At 32.1% G+C, this 22,154-nt stretch overlaps 1 protein-coding gene and 1 long non-coding RNA gene across 4 annotated transcripts; one reads left to right on the top strand and one right to left on the bottom strand.

Annotated features, from left to right (window-relative positions):
• On the bottom strand, positions 134 to 17,980 carry LOC109349666. Its single transcript, XR_002108014.1, has 3 exons — positions 17,967 to 17,980; positions 16,340 to 16,345; positions 134 to 826 (listed from the first exon to the last, which is right to left on the bottom strand). It is a non-coding gene; the product is annotated as an uncharacterized LOC109349666 (long non-coding RNA).
• Positions 7,907 to 17,900, top strand: LOC109349664 (adenylate kinase 5, chloroplastic). 3 transcript variants are annotated; one of them, XM_019590563.1, is made up of 20 exons: positions 7,917 to 8,203; positions 9,140 to 9,241; positions 10,224 to 10,352; positions 10,439 to 10,573; positions 11,003 to 11,149; positions 12,447 to 12,521; positions 12,618 to 12,714; positions 13,051 to 13,097; positions 13,215 to 13,343; positions 13,676 to 13,711; positions 13,779 to 13,859; positions 13,987 to 14,125; positions 15,655 to 15,734; positions 16,031 to 16,096; positions 16,587 to 16,616; positions 16,696 to 16,805; positions 17,041 to 17,178; positions 17,307 to 17,336; positions 17,440 to 17,479; positions 17,824 to 17,900. In XM_019590563.1, the coding sequence occupies exons 1-19, from the start codon at positions 8,018 to 8,020 to the stop codon at positions 17,462 to 17,464; spliced, it is 1,782 nt and encodes a 593-aa protein (XP_019446108.1). In that variant the 5' UTR covers positions 7,917 to 8,017; the 3' UTR covers positions 17,465 to 17,479; positions 17,824 to 17,900. The 3 variants fall into 3 exon arrangements, with proteins under 3 accessions (XP_019446109.1, XP_019446108.1, XP_019446107.1); XM_019590562.1 differs by having other exon boundaries at positions 17,440 to 17,900; XM_019590564.1 differs by lacking the exon at positions 9,140 to 9,241 and having other exon boundaries at positions 7,907 to 8,203; positions 17,440 to 17,900.

Here is a 22,154-nt window from a genome sequence, read left to right as displayed (position 1 = left end):
GAAATCCAAATCAAAGTGAGAATCATTAGATATTTGCCCAAGTTCTTAATTGCAGCATGGTATTCAATTGAAGAATAAGAAAATTGGCACGAGAAAAATTCTGAACCCCAACCAATCCACAGAAGAAAAGTTATACACTAAAATATTAATTAATACTAAAGAAATTCAATTGTCATCATTACAAGAAATGGGTTTTCCTAATAACAGAATCAACCAAATTTATCAGATTCCAAAAATCTTGGTCCCTGAATCAAAATGGTGTAACAGATCAATACAAACCCACAAGATTCCTTAATAAATCAATTACTTGTTACTAAATATTTTTGTTAAACAAGACCTCAACCTTACTCAAATTATTCCAAATTGATAAAAAAGAAAAAGAGTAGGAACAAAATCAAAAAAGTGTTTTATCAAAAAGATTATTCCTCAAACCTCAAATAAAACCACCAATTGAATCATGATCCTCCTCTTTTTCTTGATCCACCAAACAAATTTGAGGTCTAATCCCATTCGGAGCCGGAGAATTAGAAGGTGATGAATAATTAGAAGCAGCCAATACCAACAAACTTCCATCGCTCCATGCCCTCCTCATAGGATATGTCACATTGTTACCTAGCAACTTATGTGCGCATAAATTTCTCGATTTGCTATGCAATGCACAACTACAATTGCGATGATAAGGCCGTCGCTCGATGCATTGATCGAAACCCGATAAGCAACCATCATAGATCGGCCTGAAAAACCCATCGGCGGCAGCCATGCCAAATGTCAAGAATTGCTAAGTTCTTAACAAAAGGTTAAGAAATAGTAACAATGTGCACCCACCCTTATATATGTGATATTTAGAAACGTTGAAGAACAATGGTGGGTATTTATATAAAGTTAGGTAATGGTTATTAAATAGTGGAAACATAAGGCAAAGAAAAGGGGAGAGAGTAACAACTAACAACTAATGACTAATAACTAATAACCAATAAGTAACAAATAACGTCACATGCGGGGTTTAAGGCGCTGTGAAAGCCGTGTCTTTGGGTCACTCCCAAGACTTGGTATACAACAGTGTATAACGTGTTTTTGGATTTAGATTCTAGTTTTGAGCTATCAAAAGCATGGTAGCAAATAGTTGTTACTCACCGGCAAAGGTTGTTGGTCTAGTAGTGTAAGACCCGTTAGATCTGCTAGATCCTAGGATGACAAAAATGTAAATGATTTGGTTTCTAAAAACGATACTTGTTGGAATGGGTAAATACGAATCCCGAAAGAGATTAGTTCTAGCCAATTTGGTCCCTCAAAAATTGAAAATTCCCTTTAAAATAAATAATTATTTCAATCCCTTATATTTTTCTATTATACCAATTTGGTCCCTCAAAAATTGAAAATTCTAAAATGATTCTCAAAAGTTTTAAATGGTTGTCAGATTAGTCATTTTAGCATGTTTTACATCACCTGATAGAGACTAATTAATTTTTTTGGATCATTTTAGATTTTGAGAGTCGAAATAGTAAGATTGAAAAACATGAGGAGTGACATGTGTATTTACCAATGTTACGAAACCCGAGCCAAAATTAAAATACGTGAATAACATACTTATCAATATCATGTTTTGCATAATATAATGCAAGAAGAATTACTGTACACTATGCAATTACGTTTTGTACTGCATTGTGTTTTTTTATTTCTTATAGCCAGCCGGTTTAACCAACCGGGTTATTTCGGTTTTACCTGGCCTAACCCGGTTGGACCGGTTTTCCCACGGCCCAAAACGGCTTGGAAATGGTTCTCGATTTTCAAGGTGTACATGACCGTCTATTTAAGCGGGTGACGGTTGGACCGGTCAGACCGTCCGGTCCGGTCCCAATAACCTTGGTATTTACTCAAAAAAATTACTTAGAACTAAAATATCGACCGGGTCAACCTTTAAACCTGACTCGACCCTAGATCCGATTAAATATAATACAAACTCATTTTAGATAAAGACTTCTTAATATTATTTACTATTATGAATATGTAATTTGACATATAAAATGAGATATGTATATATGTATATTATTATTAATCATGTATATATGATAAAAATAATTAAACAATCAATGATACTTTCGACCAAAATGGTATTATTACTCTGTATATATTTGAGTAGAAACACTTACAAACAAGAGTGAGTGACCATAGGACGGGACGGACCGAGTAATGCTTGGTCCCTACCCGACCCTAAATATTGACTAAGTATATTTTTTTGAACCCGAATCCGACACTAGACCCGATCAAACCCGACCCTATTATAACCGAGTTGTGCGGTGAGCGGGTAGGGTCGAGTCCTGCTCACCCTTGGTATCATCTATTGGTTAAAAAATGTATTTTAGTTAGTTAAAAGGATCGGGTTAGCTTCGGGTCTAAGGTCGAGTTCGAGTTCAAAAAATGACACGATCAATATTTAGGACCGAGTAAGGACAAATCTTAACCCGTCCCAACCGACCTATGCTCACCTCTAGATGATATTATCCTCTAATATATAACATGCACTTTAAAATTTAGTGCGCATAAATTAAGACCAAAATTTGATATTAATTTATTAATTAAATAGAATAATCTCAATTGTTTACTATATTTAATATTAATGGTCTAGATTGATACATATTAATAAATATACATTAGAGGAAACCAATCCATCAATACACCTCATTATCTTAAAAAATCATCACACCCCTAATCTAAAAGGGTCCTGTATGTATTAATTACATTCATTCAGTTTTATTTACATACCTGTCCATTATTATTTTATTCACTTTTGAAATAGAGGGTTTGATGGTTCACAATAGTTTTGGTCTTGGCAAACAAAATTTATAAAAAGTCATTTATTATATCAACTCTTAAATATTGTTAAGATTCAATTATAGTATAGTATATGATTGTGTGAATCTACTAAGAATTGATTTTAAAAAATTTAGACATACTTTAGTTTTAGATCATAAACAAGAAGAGAATAAGTTTGGTTGGTTTGATTACATGGAAATAGTTTTTGTACATGAAAAGTAAAAACTACATATTTATAATTCAAAAGAGGAATAATTGTTTGGAAACATGGAAGAAAAGTTTCATTATCAAAATGGTTTACCTATGCAAGTAATTTATGTGTGATTCAATCCACCATACTTCATTTCTTAACTAAACTTCTTGCGCCTAGGTAAGGTTAGATGAATTTCAAACATTGTTTAATATATTACCCCTTATTGGTTTGCACGTAGCGAAATGAGTCTTGCATATCTCATTTCAACTTCCCTAATGCTTGATATCCTTAAAAATAAGTTATTTATTTCACATGCTTTGATATGACAAATGTTCTAATCCAAAGTCTTGACATTAGAGCATTTGTTGATTCATCCAACAAAAGACTTTGGATCTTTGAAAACGTATTTTAGGTGATCAATCTAAAATAAACATTAGGAGTAGAAGAAGTGAAACAATAAAGTGAAACACATAATTTACATAAAGAAATCAGAATCAATACATTGAGTTAAAAATGTTACACAATGGTCCAAACGTGAGTAATTAGCTTCTTAAGAACAAGTTCCAATATCACACTTTCCCAATTCCTATTCCCTCCATATTTTCTAGGGAAAAATTAAATACATGAGCTATTTTGAAGTGTTTGTGCATGAGAGTGAGAAATTACAATAAAGAAGTGGAAATGGGATTGAATGAGATAAAATGACATATGAGATGATATGGAGTAAAGGGGGAAGAGTCCTTTGTATAGGAAATGAGGCAACCCACTAAGCCCCCTCTGTGAGAAAACTTGATGGATGGGAAGATGTTGCATCATTGAACAAAGAAATGGTTGATTGATATGCATGTAGAAATCTCCAAAGCTTGTGTTGCCACACTAACATTTAGGTTCGATTCGCCCCCACCAATTTAAATATATTGGATGCAAATGATATGAACAACAAATCCCCTTCAGGATACTTTGGAAAACCTTGATTTGTTTTGCACCAACACACCAAGCATATCTTTCGATAGTAGTTTACAAATCTATGTTTCCTACACTTCTCTCATGCATTAGAGAAATGAAGGATGATTTCTTAGATGAGAAATTTCGGATTTTCGGATGTCACATTATGCCTTGAAGTTTCTCTATTTATAGAGAAATAAAGGTCACTTGGTGAAAAGAAACACTTTTGGGATTCTACACTAAATCACGAATAGCCATATACAAACACGGTTCACTTATTATCTGAATGAGTTCCGTAGCTTAGTGGTAAGGTACACTGTTCGACAAGTAACACATCCTTGATTTGAATCCCTGCGGTTGCATTGTTACATTTTTATTCACGTTAATAATGAATAAGACATGGACAAAACCATCCAAGCAGGATCGAACTCATGAAATCCAATTTATTGCCAATAGGTACAACCACTAAACCAATTATCATTTTGTTTCATATATTATAAAACCAAAATATGTATATACGCGCTATGTGAATTCAGATATTTTGGAAATATCTCTCACACCCTCTAGGCATGCCTCACACCTACTACGCCCACTTAGTGGTGCTTGGCTCATGCTTGGCCAAGCTTCTGGCCAACTAGGGACCAACTTAGCCTACTCCTGGCTAGTCCATACTAGGGTCAGCCTATTATGGGAAAAGCTAAGAAGCTTGCACACCTAGCCTAAGCCACTAGCTTCACATGTATGGTGACACCTCTTTCTTGGCTTGCTTCTGTCATCGATGAAGTCACGCTTGGTTGGCCCTTTCTTGGCTCCTAAGTAAAGCTTGAGTGATGCTTTAAGACACCTAACATAGATTTCTTCAAGGAAAAGTAAGCTTCCTTCAAGCCCAAACGCCTTAGTCAGCACCAAGCTAAGCGCATGGAGTCTCCACACCTAGCAGGTTATGACTTGGATTGATCAAACTTTTGTCCTTTTGTGCTTGTTGGCTTGTTGCTTGGATTTTTCTCACTTCCTAAAATTAAAATAGGATTGGACAAGATGTGTAGTTAATACAATAAATATTTTATTCAAAAAGTGTGTTATAAGTTGGGTTTTAAGCATGTTTAATCAAAGTAAGTGCCATAAAAGTGTTATCAATTAAGGACGTTTTGACACTTATCAACTCCCCTCAACTTATAACTTTGTTTGTACTCAAACAAAAGTAAAGTAACTAATAATATGGCTTAGAGAGAAAAAAAATTGAGTTTCAACAAAATCAAGTGATGATTTGCATGAATTGCATTTAATTTTCAATGAGATGTTTTTATGATCATGTAAAATCTACTCATAATATGTCAAACTAAGAATGAATGCACGTTTCAAATATTCATTTAGGAATTCACTTAAGCAAATGTTATCAATAAAAAAGATGTTTATACATACTTGGTTCAAGAATGGAACTATTTTAAGGTAAGTGTTTCATTCAAATTTCAACTTGATTGGATTGCAATAATTTAAATTTGTTGCTTGTCTCATCACTTACCTATATTGCACATTCAATCAAGGATCACCAAGGTCTTTATTTGGTTGTAATAAGGTGTAACTTTTAAAGAAAATTGGTTTTTCTGGAATATGCAAATATACTTTAAAATTTTAAGGAGAGCAAAAATGATGTTTCTTTTCAAGCATATTTCTCTTTTCAACTTTTTCAACATTTTTCTTTTCCTTTATTTCCTCATACTTTTTGAGTCTTGACCAAATTTTGTGTAACAATAATATTTTGTCAAACAAGTGGGAGCTTTGAACAAAACAAGTGACAACAATAATATTTAGTCAAAATAATGGAGAAAAGTTCACTTATGAGTATGCATGGCTTATATTGAAAGATGAAATGAAATGGCATGGTGGGTTATCTCAAGATTCCTCCAAGAGCTTTTGGTGAATACACATCATCCTCAAATCCAACAACACCAACTAGTAGCAAATGCGACCCATCAATGGTTTTTTTGCCACGTCCATTTGGACAAAAGGCAACTAAGCGGAAAGAAAAATGAAAGAAAAATGAAGTGTCTTTGAGCAATGTTTCTCAATTGGATATAATAAATGAAGTAGTTGATGCAAGAATTGGCGGGCTTTTAGAATTTACACATGAATTTAAATGTGTTGAGATGATAAAAAAATAGTATAGGAGGAAAGACTCGAGTTAGATGCAGAAAGGTTGAGGCTTGATGAGATACATACACTTTTTAAGATACATCAACTATGACATCGATACAAGTAAGAGTTCATGACATGTTGTGCAATATAATTAGGAAAAAAATATGGAATTGAGTGAATTATTGTACGAGTTTATCATATGTTTTTAAAGTAGTAATTCTTTCATTTCTAACTAGTTGTTATTGTTCGAGTTTGTGGAATAAAGTAGTCGTTATTGAAATTGACCGATATTCAAAGTAGTTATTATAAAAATTGGATGTTATTCAAACTAGTTGTTATAAAAAATGATATAAAAACTAGTGGTTATTCAAACTAGTCGTTATTCAAACTAACCGTTATAAAAACTAGTCGTTATTCAAACTAGCCGTTATTGAATAAATCATATAAATACTCTTAACATTCACAAAGAAATTACAACACAATCTTCTCATTCATCTATAAAGTTTTACGTTTTCATTCCCATTCAGTATTTTCTACAATGGATCATACCAATCACTCCAACGTGAGAAACAACATAGAGTGGATAATATGAATGAAATGAATTATGACACTGATGAGCAAACCTTGGAGCTTTTAATTGAAATGGAAAAGGAGCACCAACCTGGAAGCTCTAACAGACCAAGAGGTACAAGATGAGTCATATAGAGAAAACGTGAAGAAGGACATGTTAGGGCATGCCAGATTGTTCAATGATTATTTCTATGCTAATCTTATTTACACGTAAGACCAATTCGTCAAAGGTTTATAATGCAAAAGCACGTGTTCATAAGAATTGTAGACATTATTTCTTAACATGATCATTATTCCAAACAGAGTCACGATGCAAGTGGGTTACTTGGTCTTTCATTGTTGCAAAAATGCAGTAGTGGAATTCGAATGTTGCCATATGGATCATGTGTTGATAGTAACGATGACTATGTAAGAATGGTAGAGAGCACCTCGTAGGAATGTTTGGATGGTGTGAACACATTAAATCAATGTAATCTTATTATAGCGCATTTAGACTATACTATACCACATTAAAATAAAAATATTTTTTGAAGATTAAATTATATATAATCATTAGTATTAATGAAATTACCGCAAACTATATTTCCCTTTTATATATACTAGTATGATGATAAATATTTTGTGTCTGTCGACCTACATTTTTTATTAAATGTAATATATATTATAATTTTTATTTAGTGCATTTTATATTACATTTCTTTGTCTTTGTTTTAATTGTCAAATTAAGGTGAGGAGTGGTTAATATATTTGTGGCGATTACATATGTTTATATATTTTTGTAGAAATTAAAAAGGGTTTTTAAGGTAAAATAGGAAAATAAAAATTATTTCATAGTGGTAATTACACCATTTATAATATAGATATAGATACATAACCAACTATCATTTATATACAGTTATTATATTCATTAACTTGTATAAAAGATGAATGTAATCTTTTAAACAAAAAAGAATATAAATATAATTTAAGTTAAAGAAATTATAATATAATGTGCTGACAAATCAAAATACTATAAGATTCAATATTTTTTCATTACAAAATATACTGATAATAATTCTAACGAGATATTGTTTAAATTATTCTATATTATTTTATAATGAACCGAAAATAATAACATATGAACTCTTATATTATATTATTATATCTTGTTTCCACATTATATATCATATTTTAAGTCGACGAAATCCAAATGTCAGTCAGCTAGATAACAATAACCATTACCCCAATTTAAAATAGTGATCTTATGGATGAAAGAAGCAGTGGCCTTTGTTACTTGTTCTGTGAGCCACTCAACACAACTAAGGCACTGATTTCAGTGTATCTCTGTTTCATTTCATTCTCTCAAAGCAAAACAATACAATGTTGCATTCTACACTCTCTTCTTCTTTCCACTCCACTACCCTTCCTCATTCTCCTTCTCTTTCTCTTCCTTCTTTTTCTTCATCACATCATCAATTTCTACCTCTCTCCCATTTCTCATTCCACTCTCAACCTTTTCATTTATACAATATCAATGGCAATACCCATTTGCCATTAAGACCCAAGGTTCGTTTTTTCTTCTTCAATTCTGTTTATTTCTTATTTGGGTTGGTCTACTTTTCTTGTTTGGTAGTGAAGTGAATTCAGAATTAGAAATGCAGATGTTATAAAATAAGTATCAAAGGTAATGAACGAGTTCACTAATAACTATAAGATTTGTTTAATTAACTTTTTAGTACTTGAAAAATTATGTTTTTATTTGTTTTAGTACCAACAAAATTATTATTTTTTTGGTTCTACTCCTTAAAATTTTAGAACATTTGGTTTTAGTCCTCATTGCTTAACTGATGATATAGAGTAAAACCAAATATTTTAAAATTGTGAAGATTGTAACCATAATTTAATTTCCTAAGAACTAAAGTAGAGACAAAAAACCATAAATAAGGCTAAAATCTATTTGCATGTGTTTCTCCTGCTATACATAGCTGATCCTAAGTCTAGATAAAATGTAAAGGTGGTTGTGTTAGGTAGTTGACAAGCAATGTAAAACTTTGTCGAATCTCTATGATATCTTCACATAGTGACGTAAAAGCTTGGTTGTTATTGTCTCTCGTTATGATTATGTGAAAAGAAAGTAAGAAGAAGAAAACCATGGGAGTGGATTTATTAGATGGGTGTGCTCATAGTCACCTGCTACGCGGTTATCTGTGGTACGGGTACGTAGTATGCGGTACGCTATGTTGTTAAATATCAGGATACAACTATTTCTTGTTTATTGTAACTCATTCACGTAGGTGAGTGCACATCACCAATTAATCTTCTTTTCTCTATTCTTTCTTTAACGTAAACTGTAGGTAAAAATATGGTCCGTTCTTTATAGGGAATCAATTCGCAAAAGAACCACGAATTGGTATGCAAGAACCAATTCGCGGTTCTCTATCAAACTGAGAGAATTGTGTTTCAATGGTAGTGCTTACACATACTTTGTTTTGTTTTGAGTAGGCACTCAAAGTGAATTGTTCCACTAGTGAGCCATTGAAGGTGATGATATCGGGTGCACCTGCATCAGGAAAGGGAACACAATGTGAATTGATTGTCCAGAAGGTTTGTTATTGAGAGTGCTAATAGCCTCATCCTTTGAAAATGATGATAGCATTTTCTTAAGAGTGAATGGTCAAATATAGTGTATGTTGAATATGAGTTAGCTTAATATAACGTGATCGATGGCCGTAGATATTATGTATAAGAATCTAAAATGTATTTAGTTAGAAGTTTAGAATCCATGAATTACAATTTTGTTTATGAAATAATATTATATATACAACTTTCACATACAAAATATCGCTTTCATTTATGAATTGTTGAATTAATCTCTGAATTTATATTAGGCCGCATCATTACTTTTCTCTATAGATTGTCATGCTATTAATGATTGTATGCACTATTCAGTTTTGTATATATAGCAAAAAGGAAGAAAAATATTTAACACCTGAAATGAGATACCCATGTAGATACCACATGCAATTGTGGGAGCTTCAAGGTATCTTGTATTTTGAGGTGTAGACATGCCATAATCATGTATGAATGTGGGTTTTAACTGAATGTCAATTTTAGTTGTCCATGTAAGATATGTTTTGCTCGTATGAAATGTGTAGGGGCCTAACCGTCTACATAAAAATTTGAGAAAGAAATCTGTGTTAGACAGGATCTTTTAAACATTGCAACTTAAATTTTGAGTCAGTGATGGGGCCAGGGCTCCCACTCACCCCTTTCGGCATCTGTTTTTATGCCACCAGCATTTCGTATTCTATATTTCTATCTATCCATTACTGTCTGCATATTTCTGGGTTTGTAATCAGTGGTGTGTTCATGGGGATAACAGTGGTTTGGTATATATCTTTTTTCATAGGTACTTTACCAGGTAAGTTGTTAAAATTGTGTTGGTTGTTGGTTATATGTATCGTATAAACAGTCATGTTTAACAACTCATTCTGGGACAGGACTCGTAAGGTTACGGTAGCAACTCAAGATGTCTATTCTTTGAAATATATATTATTAATTTGATCATGTTGTGTTTGTTCTATAGTTTGGTTTGGTGCACATATCAACCGGGGATCTTCTAAGAGCAGAAGTAGCAGCTGGGACAGAAATTGGAAGTAAAGCAAAAGAGTTCATGAATGCTGGTCGCTTGGTTCCTGATGAAATCGTGACAAATGTATTATCAAAATTTGCACTCTTTGGAGTTCATTCTTACTCCATTTTGATATGCTGAAATGCATTTTTTTCTTCTCTGTATTGTAGATGGTGTCAGCACGATTAGCTCGTGAAGATGTAAAGCAAAGGGGGTGGCTTCTTGATGGTTATCCTCGGAGTTTGGCCCAAGCCGAGAGTTTGGAAAAAATGCAGATAAGACCTGATTTGTACATTGTATTAGATGTACGTAAATGTTTAGTATTGCCATTACTGCTAAATTATCTATTTGTGATGTAGGTTTACTCTCCTTTCCAAACGGTACTTAGTTAATTACTTAAATTATCTACAATTATTTAATTGTAGATGGTGGCAGCACGACTTGTACGTTGTTTTTTTCCTGCTCAAAACATCACATTTCCTACCAAGATAACCTATATTATGAGATACTGATGTTGTTAAGTTAATGAATAAAGTAACAAGTTTATACTATTGCTTAAAAGGCTTTATTGTTGTAATAATTTGCTTTATTATTTACGATACTAAAATGTGGTGGTGTTGAGCTATACATGTTCATGTAATTTAATTTTCTAGTTATAGCTTCAATATATAGATGTTATTCAGAAGTAAACAGTTTCGTCTTCCTCGCTGAGTTATTAAACTTTTGAATATCAGGTTCCTGATGAAATTCTGATCGACAGATGTGTTGGTAGAAGGCTAGACCCAGTGGAAGGGAAGATATATCATCTAAAGTTTTTCCCACCAGAGACTGAAGAAATCAAAGCAAGGCTGATCACTCGTCCCGATGACACTGAAGAGAAAGTATGATAAATTATACTCTCTAGTCTCTCTTCTTCTTCTTCTTTTTCCGGCTGTCCGTCATTATAATTACATGGGGTGTATCACCTGAAATTATCTAGTATGTGTACTTGTGTGACAACCAACAAAGTTAAGTGACTCATCATGGCATGATCTCTTAAATACTTGTTTCCATGAATTACCTTTTGATTTTTTCACATGACCAGTTTTTGTTCACAATATTTATGAGGATTGAAAGATCTCAGTTTTCATATTTATAGATTTTCAATTCAACCAAACTGTGAAATCATGTCTTAATGGCTTTGCTATTGAATTATAAGGATGTTATAATATGCATGAACTGCTCAATGCTTGCTGCATTTACCTTAAATTCAACCCTTTAAGATTTTGTTTCTTTCTCTCATATAGCAGAAAACCATTTCTATTACCAGATTTTCTTCTCTACTCTGTAGTAGTAGCATCCAAGGTTTAAAGTTTCTTGATTTTTTCAAGCAATCCTAAGTTTATGCCTCCAAGAGTATGTTGTTATTCTCTTTAGGCCCCTTTCTCAAAATGCAGTTAATAATTTTTCTACTATATTCTTTATATGAAATTTATATCACACACATTGTCTTCAATATTGAATGCATTATTATATTTGCCTATTTTTCAATGTTTGGAATTTGTGTCCTACTTTGTTGCATTATAGTAAGCTGGCTTGTCACTTTGAATTTATGATAGTTCACTATAAAGATTCCAAAATTGCATCTTAGGTTACTATGCATTGTGAACAAGGTAAGATAAAATGTAAATGCTAAACAATATTAGGTATCGAACAAATGCAATAACGAAAAAGGTCAAATGTTCATTTGCTCACAATTTTTAGTTATACAAACAGGTCAATTGTCATTGGCAGTGGAAAATGAAGGAATTCTAAAGGGGGTGCATGTAGTTTTCTAAAGATACCTAAATGTCTTTCATGCCTTCAATGTCATGATCCAAGCATCTAGATTTTTTTGTGGAGATCACCTCTGGTGCTTATTTTCATTTGTCTCATTTGTGCATGTTTGTGCTTCATTTCTACTATGTGAAATTAGATTAACAATTTTACTTCTAATATTTAGCTTTTAGAAGCAGAAAATGAACTCGTTAAGTTCAGCTTAAAGAAAGAACAAGATTTATCGAGCTTTCTGTTGCTTTGTTGTTTAAAATTACAGTTTCCTTCAACAGCAAAAAAATGACTGCATATTACTATTAACCACATTAGGTGATCTGGTACCCTTCTGAAGTACCTTATGCATACCTATGTCATTGTTTTCAGGTTAAATCACGCCTACAAATATATAAGCAAAATGCAGAAGCAGTATCTTCCGCTTACTCAAACATAACAAATAAGGTCATTGGAGATCATTAACATTCTTATCCGTCCTATCTTAAATGATGTTTATCAGTGGCAAATTCTCTTACTTTTGGCCTTTTGGCATATGTACAGATTGATGGAAGCCATTCAAAAGAAGTAGTTTTCAAAGAAATCGAAACCTTACTCTCACAGTTGCAACAACAAAAAGTGAAAATAATAAAATCAGGAGGTACGAAGTTTGTAGAGTATTGACTTGCATATGTCAAACTTCACACCTAATATCAGTAGGAAATTTCAACTTTATATTTTGGAGGCTTATCATTCATCAACTTATGCCAAAGTGTTTTCAAGATTTTCAATTGACATTGTGGTTAATAAATTGATTTCCGTTGCCATATGTAGCCAACTACTTCATTCTATTATTCAGTTTTTAGATGATATGAGAATGCACATTACTAACTGAATGAGATGCTAATAACAATTAGGGGGTGTGACGCGGGGTCGATGTGCAAAGCACAAATAACTTATATTTTTTAAGATAATTTACTTTCTGCTTTGTATTTAGAGAAACCAATGCTTGATACGAAGAAGGGGCAGGCATCTTTGAGCCAGGTAGATGATTGTGCTTATTAAAACTTACCGATTTCTTTATTTAGAATGTTTTTCCTCCTAAGTGCTATGAAAGCCTCCTTTGTATACCATTTCTTATTTTGCTTTAGCTTGATACAGGATCAGTGGAGAGGAATTCCTACTAGATTAAATAACATTCCTCATTCTCGAGAAATCAGGAAATATTTCTACAATGATGTGCTACAAGCTACACAGAGGGCTATCATTGATGGAAAAACTCGGTTGAAGGTATGACAGTATTATACTAATTATATGTAGTCTATAACCTTGTCAACTGTTCCTATTATTTGAGTGAGTCTAGATTCATGCAATGCCTTTGACCATAGCATTCTTATCCTTCAACACTGAAAAAGAATTCTACTTCTAACTGCAAAAAGTTAAAATTTAAGAATCAACATTCTTTATATGTTAGAGTGAATTTTACCTTAACTGATTACTAATAAGGTAAGTGAAAGTTTGGAAAGAAGAAAAATTTAAGCTTTTACCTTGACTGTAATTACTTGTAAAGCTCCTAGGGTCTCATTTGAGATCTGCTTTGTTTGTCATTCCAAACAAAACAGGTGGACATCAACATTCCTGAACTGAACCCGGAAATGGTATGGACTTCTTTTTCCTTTTATTTTCTCTAAATGTTTCAGTTTGACTATATATTTTGGTATACAGGATGTTTATCGAATAGGTACCTTAATGGAACTCGTTCGAGCTCTTGCCCTTTCATTCGCTGATGATGGAAAACGGGTTAAGGTATCTTTGCTCCTTTTGTTTAACATGAAACGTTTTCATTGCCTAAAGAAAAAAAAGTACTATGTACTATCCGTTGACGTTAGACATAGTTCTTGTTGTTTAAACTATCTTAAACTTCATCATGCAGGTTTGTGTACAAGGGTCAATGGGAGAAGGTGCTCTTGCTGGAATGCCATTGCAGCTGGCAGGAACTCGAAAGATTTTAGAATTCATGGATTGGGGTGATTATGGTGCAAAAGGAAACTTCATCAGTATTGGTTCTATAGGTATATAAATGAACAGTATCTTATGTACAGCTTTTGATTTAATTTACCTTTAGTTTTTCTTGTTAGTTATTACACACCTTTAGATTTTGGTACAGTATCTTCACTATTTATTTGCTTGTTATCTATGTGTCTTTTTTTCCTACTGAAGGCTGCAATTGGATTCAATAATCAAACACTGATCCAGTCCATCCATATGTAGTTCCAATTCAACCCCTCCGTTATAATAAAAAGTTTAATGGAGTGTATCAATCATAGATAACAGATGGTTAATTAACCGATCAAAACATTCAATAGATATCCATTGGACATAGATTATATATCGGGGATGTATGAAATGACAAGGCTAATTTTACGTTAGAGGTGAGAGGAGCTATTCTCAATCCTAAAATCAGAAAAGAGACCCTAATTTTTTCAATATCGGCAGGTTTAGACCATTCACTAAAAAGTCACACGAGGCAATTTTCCTCCTACTGACACAATGTCTCTAGTGCAAGAAAGAAATATGCTTCCTCGGGCGTTTCTGCCGTTTATCCTACCCACAATTCTCTTCTTTGGCCATAATTTAGAAGCTTAAAGGTAGAGGTACCTACAAGAATGAAAAGGAAATGGTCACAATCCCTTTAGAATGTTAGAAAGGTACCATTCACATCCCTTAATTTCCTTATCCTTCGCCTCTGCTGCATCCTCCCCTCTCCCTTTTATTCCCAAATTATTCCATTTACTTCAGAATTTTGATAGCACTCTCATTCTGTAATAAGTTCAGTTTATTCCTGAACAAAATCTCAAGATTAGAATAGTTTGATGTGCTGCGTAACTCTACTTGGGTTACACTTACACTCTTTTATCATGTTAGTTAGAAAAAATTCTAATCACCGGTAGTGAATTATGTTCAAGGCATTCAACAATAGTTTCTAGTTTAGAATCTGTTTTTCCAAATTCTGTGCTTCTTGAATGACGTAAGTTGAGTCAAATTTTGGTACTACATTAATAGATTCCTGCTCTTGTTATATGTAGCTTAATTTGTCATTCTTTTTATAGCAATGGGACCAGGCTTCTCTTTGTCTATGCTTTGTTTATTTATTAAAGACAACCATTAGTTATTCAGAAGAATTTAGGATATATATTGGATTAGTATTTTAATTTTATTCGTCCAATATTATTGAATTCAAAATCCAGAAAATTCGGACATTTTGCCAAACTTAGTTGCTACCTCAAGATAGTTTACATTTTAATATGATCAGAAACAAGAAATCAAATTTAAGCCTTATGCAATTGACATATACTAAACGCTTATTTCGTATACAATTTAAAAAATTAACTGCTTACCATTTATGCACATGTCATATAAATGGGAAAAAATGAAACATTTATACATGCCATCCTAATTAGATGTTTTGTTTGCTTCCTATCTTCATAATGGGAATTATCTATATGGACTTTTACGTTTTGCTACACATGATACAATTTTCATTGTGGTGTACTAATAATGTATAGAGCTGGTATTAACTATTGAATTTCAATCGCCGCAGGTGCTGCAGAGGTTGATGAACAAGATGACATGTATATCTTGGTTGCTCCTCAAAATGCTGTTGGGAATTGTATTATTGATGTAAGAGGCCAGAGTGGGAGTTTTACAGACATATTCTACAGATATCTTCCGAACATTTTTTTGCAGTTCATGTATTAAATGATTTAGCCTCTTTGCGTGCAAGGGTAAGGCTGGGTACATCTACCCTCCCTAGACCCCACTAGGCCAGATCCTCGTGCACTAGGCCAGATCCTCGTGCACTAGGCCGCCTTTAAGTATTTATTTATTTCTTTGTCATGATGTATTTTGACGTGCTTTTTCCCAACTCCTCCAGAACCTCTCTCTCCTCTTTAATATCTTTGAGGTTGGATATACAGGATCTAAGAGCCATGACCAATGCTGCTGAACACAGACCAGTTATCCTAATCAATCCCCGACTTAAGGTTCAGCTCGAGTTCCTATATTATAGTTCAAATTTACTTCATGAAATAGTTGTATGATTTACAATGTATTTCATATTGTCTTGATGTGAAAGATGATGATAAGTAGCATGGAATTCATCTGAGTAATTTCTACGTAGAAACTAATTGCTTAATGCTCTAGCATTTGTATCTTCAATTGTGTGCCGAAACATACATTAGCAGCATATTGCTGTGTGAAACTCTATTTTAACAAAATTGAGTAACTTACATCTTGCTACTTTTCTGCTAATATTTTCTACACTATAAGTGGTGAAAGCAACAATTACACTAACCTTAGTTTGAAAAGGCAGTTAGCCATCATAGAATAATCGAATACCGTATGTTTCCTAGTGTCTTTCGTAGGGCCATATTATTTTTACTTTATATTGCACTGTGCAGCCGCCTTTTTATTACTACTTTACATTGTTTTCTGATCTAAAAAACTGACAGTTCTTGATTTCTATGAATTCAGGATTTACCTGCTTCTAGTGGTATTATGCAAGTAAGTACTAAACCATCAAGTTGATGAAAACAATTTATTCTCGAAAAATGTTCTAACTGTGCCTTCTTATTCTCACTAGACAATGGGGCGAGACAAGAGACTCCAATATGCAGCTTCATTTGAAAGTTGCTATTTCTTTCGGCTTCTCTATTATGCAGGAACTCAGTATCCTATAATGGGAGCTATAAGGTTAGCTGATAAAATTATCTGTGCTACCTCACAAAACTCGTGATGAGATTGTATAATTAGCAAAGACTAAAATCAATTGAAGTTTCTCCGATCGGTCGTCAATATTTAAAATGACTTATCCAGTTCATTAACTGTTTGATATGCTCAAAACACAAAGATACAAACACTGGTAATTTATCTTCGGCGTGTAGTAATCATGAAGCGCAGTGTTGTAAATGCACTTCTTTTGATTTAGGATGTCTTATCCATACTGTTATGAGCTTTACAAGAGGGTAGATGAGCCATCTGGAAAGGAGAAGTATGTTATTTTGTCATCATTTCCTCATAGGCCTTCTATTGATGAAACCAATGATGCTTTTGAAGGAAAATCAAGGTAATCGATATGTAATTTATTTTCATATGCTAAATGTTTTTAAACCATTCATTGTTATCTTTCTTACATAAGATTTAAGCTTGACATAACCGCATTCGACTGAATTGTTTTCTCCGAATATTCTGCAGTAACGAAACTAAGAAAGCTTTGGGGATTTGGTTAGTAATGTCTATCCTTAGTCTCCTATCAGTTCTTATACCATTATGGTAAATTATGTTAACTGTCTTTTTTTGTATATTGATGCATCTATCTCTTCTGTAGGGGCTTCTTGAGTGGCATACTTTGAACAGCGCAGAAAATAGTGCGTACCAAACATTGGTTATGTGCAAAATAGAAAATCAGACGAAATTACACAATGTTGAGACCTCCCTTGCGGTTTGACTTAATCACACCCGACACCATCTGCCTCTTGTTTCAAAAGTTACACTCATTTTCCGTTTAAGGGAAGCTCTGTGCAGGTCAGCATAGTTTCAATGTAGCCATTCGCGAGAGGTTATTGTAATGATAACATAAACTTCACGGGAAATTATGATAATTTCTGAAACAATAGAGGTGTCAGTGTAATTAAGGCAAAGCGTACGGAAGGTCGTGTAATTTCGCGTAAATATTAGTTATGAATGGTGACACTTGGCTGATTGATTGTAGGATAGTTTAGAAGTCAAAGGTTGCAGTACTACTTGGTGGCTGGTTTGAAATTGAGTGCAATTCAAGAGTTGCAAACATTTCTCATATTATAAATAGTCCCTTAATTTTCTGCCTAGCTGGCCTTTGGAGACAAAGAAGTTTACTTATAAACTATATATATATCATCACCCATGGGGTTCAAATTACAACAATTTTATTGAAATTTTGAATACTTTGTTGTAACTAATTCAAAGTTAGTATTATTTTCTTGTGTATACGTAAGAGCTGAGCTATATACCAGTATAACTTCTGCTGCATCAAATGCTCAATTTAATGAGCACTTTCCACTCTCTCCTTTTTTTTTTTATTTATACAAAGAAAAAAATATGTATGCATTCATAGTGTATGAGTTTTATACATTGTTACGACATCATTCGCCATTCATGTTTTCTCATCATTGGTTCTTTCAAAAAAATAATACAATTGAATAATGAATAAAGTCCTGATTGTATAAAAAAATTTAGGCTGATAGTACATAGATATTAAACTCTTATACAAAATGCGTAATATCTATGTATTGGTAGTATAAATATTTATACACAATCAGTATATCATTCAACATTTATTTTATTATTTTTATTAAAGAATTAATAATAATTAAATTGATGGATGACATAGTAACAATATATAAAACTACTTCATACATTTTTTAAGATTGGTTATGTATTCTTTTCAAGAAAATCGTTCAAATTATCCCAAAGTGATGAATATATTATATATATATATATATATATATATATATATTATATTATATTATATTATATTATGATTACTCTGTAGTTGATATTTATTGCACAAAAATTATATGAAAAAAGTTATGCACCAAAAAAAATGGACTACACATTTAAAAAAAATAGTCTTGAAACAGTATTAGAATGATGTTATATTTAGTTATATTTGATAACATTGAAATATTAAAATTTTGCTTATATTTGTTTTATAATGGGGAGTATATGGTGTTATGGGAAGTGGATCCGATGCAGTGACTGAACAAAATCTCATGCCTTAAGAATGATTTCATTTAAAATTAAGTTTTTAAGCAAATAAAGATGCATTCAATTCCATCCTATTTGTGTGGGCCCAAAAGGGGTTTAAAAAATTTCTTTCACAATGTCCCAAATTATTTATATTTTATCAAATAATATAGAAAAATTATTTTTTGTTTTTATAATTTTTCTTTTTAATTATATATTATTTTATAATTAGATTGGAACACAAATAATATACAAAAAATGAGATAGATAATCTTCATTTCCCAAAATCCTGGTTCTAGTTAAAAGAATTGATGGGTGAAGTATCAGGCCACTGCTCAGCCTCTTACTAAAGGACAACAAGTTTAAAAGGAAAGAAGTGACTCAAGACAAAACAATGAAAAAATAAATATAGATATTATTTTAATTATTATGATAAAAAATAAATGCACATGATTTTTTTTAATACATTAAATAACTTTCAATCTAATGATTCATGTTTGATTGAATTACATGAATTTATTATTATGATGGTTCCTACATAAAAAATTAACTTTGTGTCATTCCCTTTCCACCAAACTCACAATTAAGCTGTTTTAGGATAGCATTAAGTTGTTTTACCCTCTAAATTCTAATCATGTAAATATAATAATAAATGTATCTTATCAAATTAGTCCACAAACTTTTTAAATTGTATGTTGGCTAATTTTGTAGAAGAATCTTTTATTTTTTCTATAGCAATTGAATAATTAAGTCTTCAATTTCTAAAACAATAAAGAATATTGAACAAAAGTTTTAAAATGGAGAAAATTCTTTACGTAATCAGTTTTTTAATGTCAAGAACCTTAATTTGGGTGCTTAATAATTTCTAGATGTCGAAATCAAATTAAAAAATAAATAAAATCATTGAATAATATTTAAATATTTTCTCTATATAACAATTTCTTCAACAAACTCTGGATTCAGCTGATATATTCATTCAGGCTTGATTTTAAACAGAATGAAGATGCATGATTCGAACATCTAGAATGCAATCCAAAAAACTAATACTACTCTAAAATTTGGTTTCCACATGTGCCTAGAAAATATAAAGTTAATATATTTTCAATTTACGTTTTACTAACAATAAAAAATAAGGATTATATGGAATGTTATAATATTCAGGATAGAGAATGTGACTCATTCACTAAATAACATTAGGCATGAAACATGGTCAACTTCGTGGACATTCAAGATTCCCGTAATCTTATTAATCTTATTGCTTTAATCAACATAACTACATTCAACTCAATGGCGAATACAGTGCAAAATGTATATATAGTTGGTTGGCAAATGACATTAATGTTGCATACCCACACATCTCCTATAAATGGATTTGGAACCTTAAAACTTCAAAGAGTATCAAATTCTTCATTGGGAAAATAAGCAACAAGTATATTCCCACAAATTCTTTGAGAGCTTCTAGGAGAATTAATTGCTCTTCTGCTTGCAGTAAATAGTAACACATTTGTTATCACACTATATGTGTCACTTAGTGTGATTGATTGAAAAAATATATTGAAGTTAAAAGTTTAATAATTAAATGTTTTTTTGACTAATTATAATAAGTGACATATAGAGTAGCACACTTAATAACGATTCTAAGACCCGGGAGCAGGGTCTGCAATACATATTGAAATAAAAATAATAAATATCATCATATATAAAAATATGAAAATATGAATGTGAAAATCACGAGATTTAAATATTATTAATCAAATGAATTACACTTTTCATAATTGATATTTACGTGATTTCATATTTTGAATTTGTTGAATGATCACCTCATTGTCAATGTTGTTGAATACTTCTCGCTCAATATGATTCAGTAGACGATCATTCATCCATGCATCTCCCATTCGATTGTGCAACCTATTTTTCATAATCTTCATAGCTGAAAAAGCTCTTTCTATGATTGCGATGACAACATGTAAAATCATTGTTAACTTCAAAATAAGATAAACTAATAGGTAAACAATGTGTTTTCCACTTTCAACCAACTTCTCCGAAAAATTATTGATTCCTAGCAAAGAAGCAAATTCAACACTGATACACATATCAATGATATAGGTCTTAAGTTGTTTTATCAAATATCACCAAATCAGTTGGAAAAAAATCACGTGAATAGAACTTTGCAAATTCAATCAGTTTTGTCTTATCAAAACTAGAGAAGACATTAGTTGGACTTAAACAATACATACAAAGAAACAATTGAATATTTGTCTAAGAGAAATAATCATAAAGTTCCTTAAGTTGCATATCCATAATAGTATAAAATAATTCAACACAATAATGATACTCTATTGTGATAGCATGTGTTTTGCCTCCACGTCGTGATTTACCATGAGGAAAAAAGTCGACATCCATATCACAAATGTCAATGTCGTGCATATTGCAAAATAAGATTACCTCTTGCAACAAAGATTCTCATCCATCATCCCTCATAGTCTTTAATCGTTGCTTTGTGATTTTAACCAAGTTCATATCATTAATAATATCTTGATCATTCCTTTGCAATGTTTGTGATAGTTCATTTGAAACACCCAAAATATTTTTCATCAAGTGCAACATGAATGCAAATTCAAAATCCCCTGTCAACCACAACAAACCTTTGCCTTCAAATCTTTTTTTCGGTGTTAATCCATCTTCTTTAATAATTTCAACAACATCACATATAGCATAATACATCAATATCAAATTTATCAAAGCTGAATATTGTGAACCCCAATGAGTATCAACAACTCACTTGAGACTAGTTTCTTGATTCAAACCTTGCCCACTTAGAATTTCTCCTTTTTCCAATGCCTTTCTAACATTGATTATTTGTTTCTCATGAAGCATGTCATGTCGTTTGTAAGATCCCCCAACGGCATCTAATAAAATGGATATTAAACTAAAAAGAGAGGCAACATCAATGTGATTTTTAGCAATAACAACTAATGTCAATTGTAACTGATGAGCGAAACAATGTACATAAAAAATAGATGGATTCTCCTTTAAAATCAAACTTTGAGATCGTAAAATTCTCCTTGCATGTTGCTAGCACCATCATAACCTTGCCCACGAATTCTTGATACACTAAGCCCATGTTTGCAAAACAAATCATCAATTGCCATTTTTAATGATAAAGATGTAGTATTTTTAACTTGAACAATACCAAAAAAGCGCTCAACAATAGTTCCATTTTTGTTAACATAAAGCAAAACAACAACCATTTGTTCCTTAATTGATATGTCACGCGCTTCATCAACCATAATAGCAAATGACTCATATCCAAGATCA

Source organism: Lupinus angustifolius, chromosome LG06, assembly GCF_001865875.1.
Source record: "Lupinus angustifolius cultivar Tanjil chromosome LG06, LupAngTanjil_v1.0, whole genome shotgun sequence".
Classification (NCBI taxonomy): domain Eukaryota; kingdom Viridiplantae; phylum Streptophyta; class Magnoliopsida; order Fabales; family Fabaceae; genus Lupinus; species Lupinus angustifolius.
Note: the sequence above shows the minus strand (reverse complement) of the source record. Positions and strands in the feature narration are given on the sequence as shown.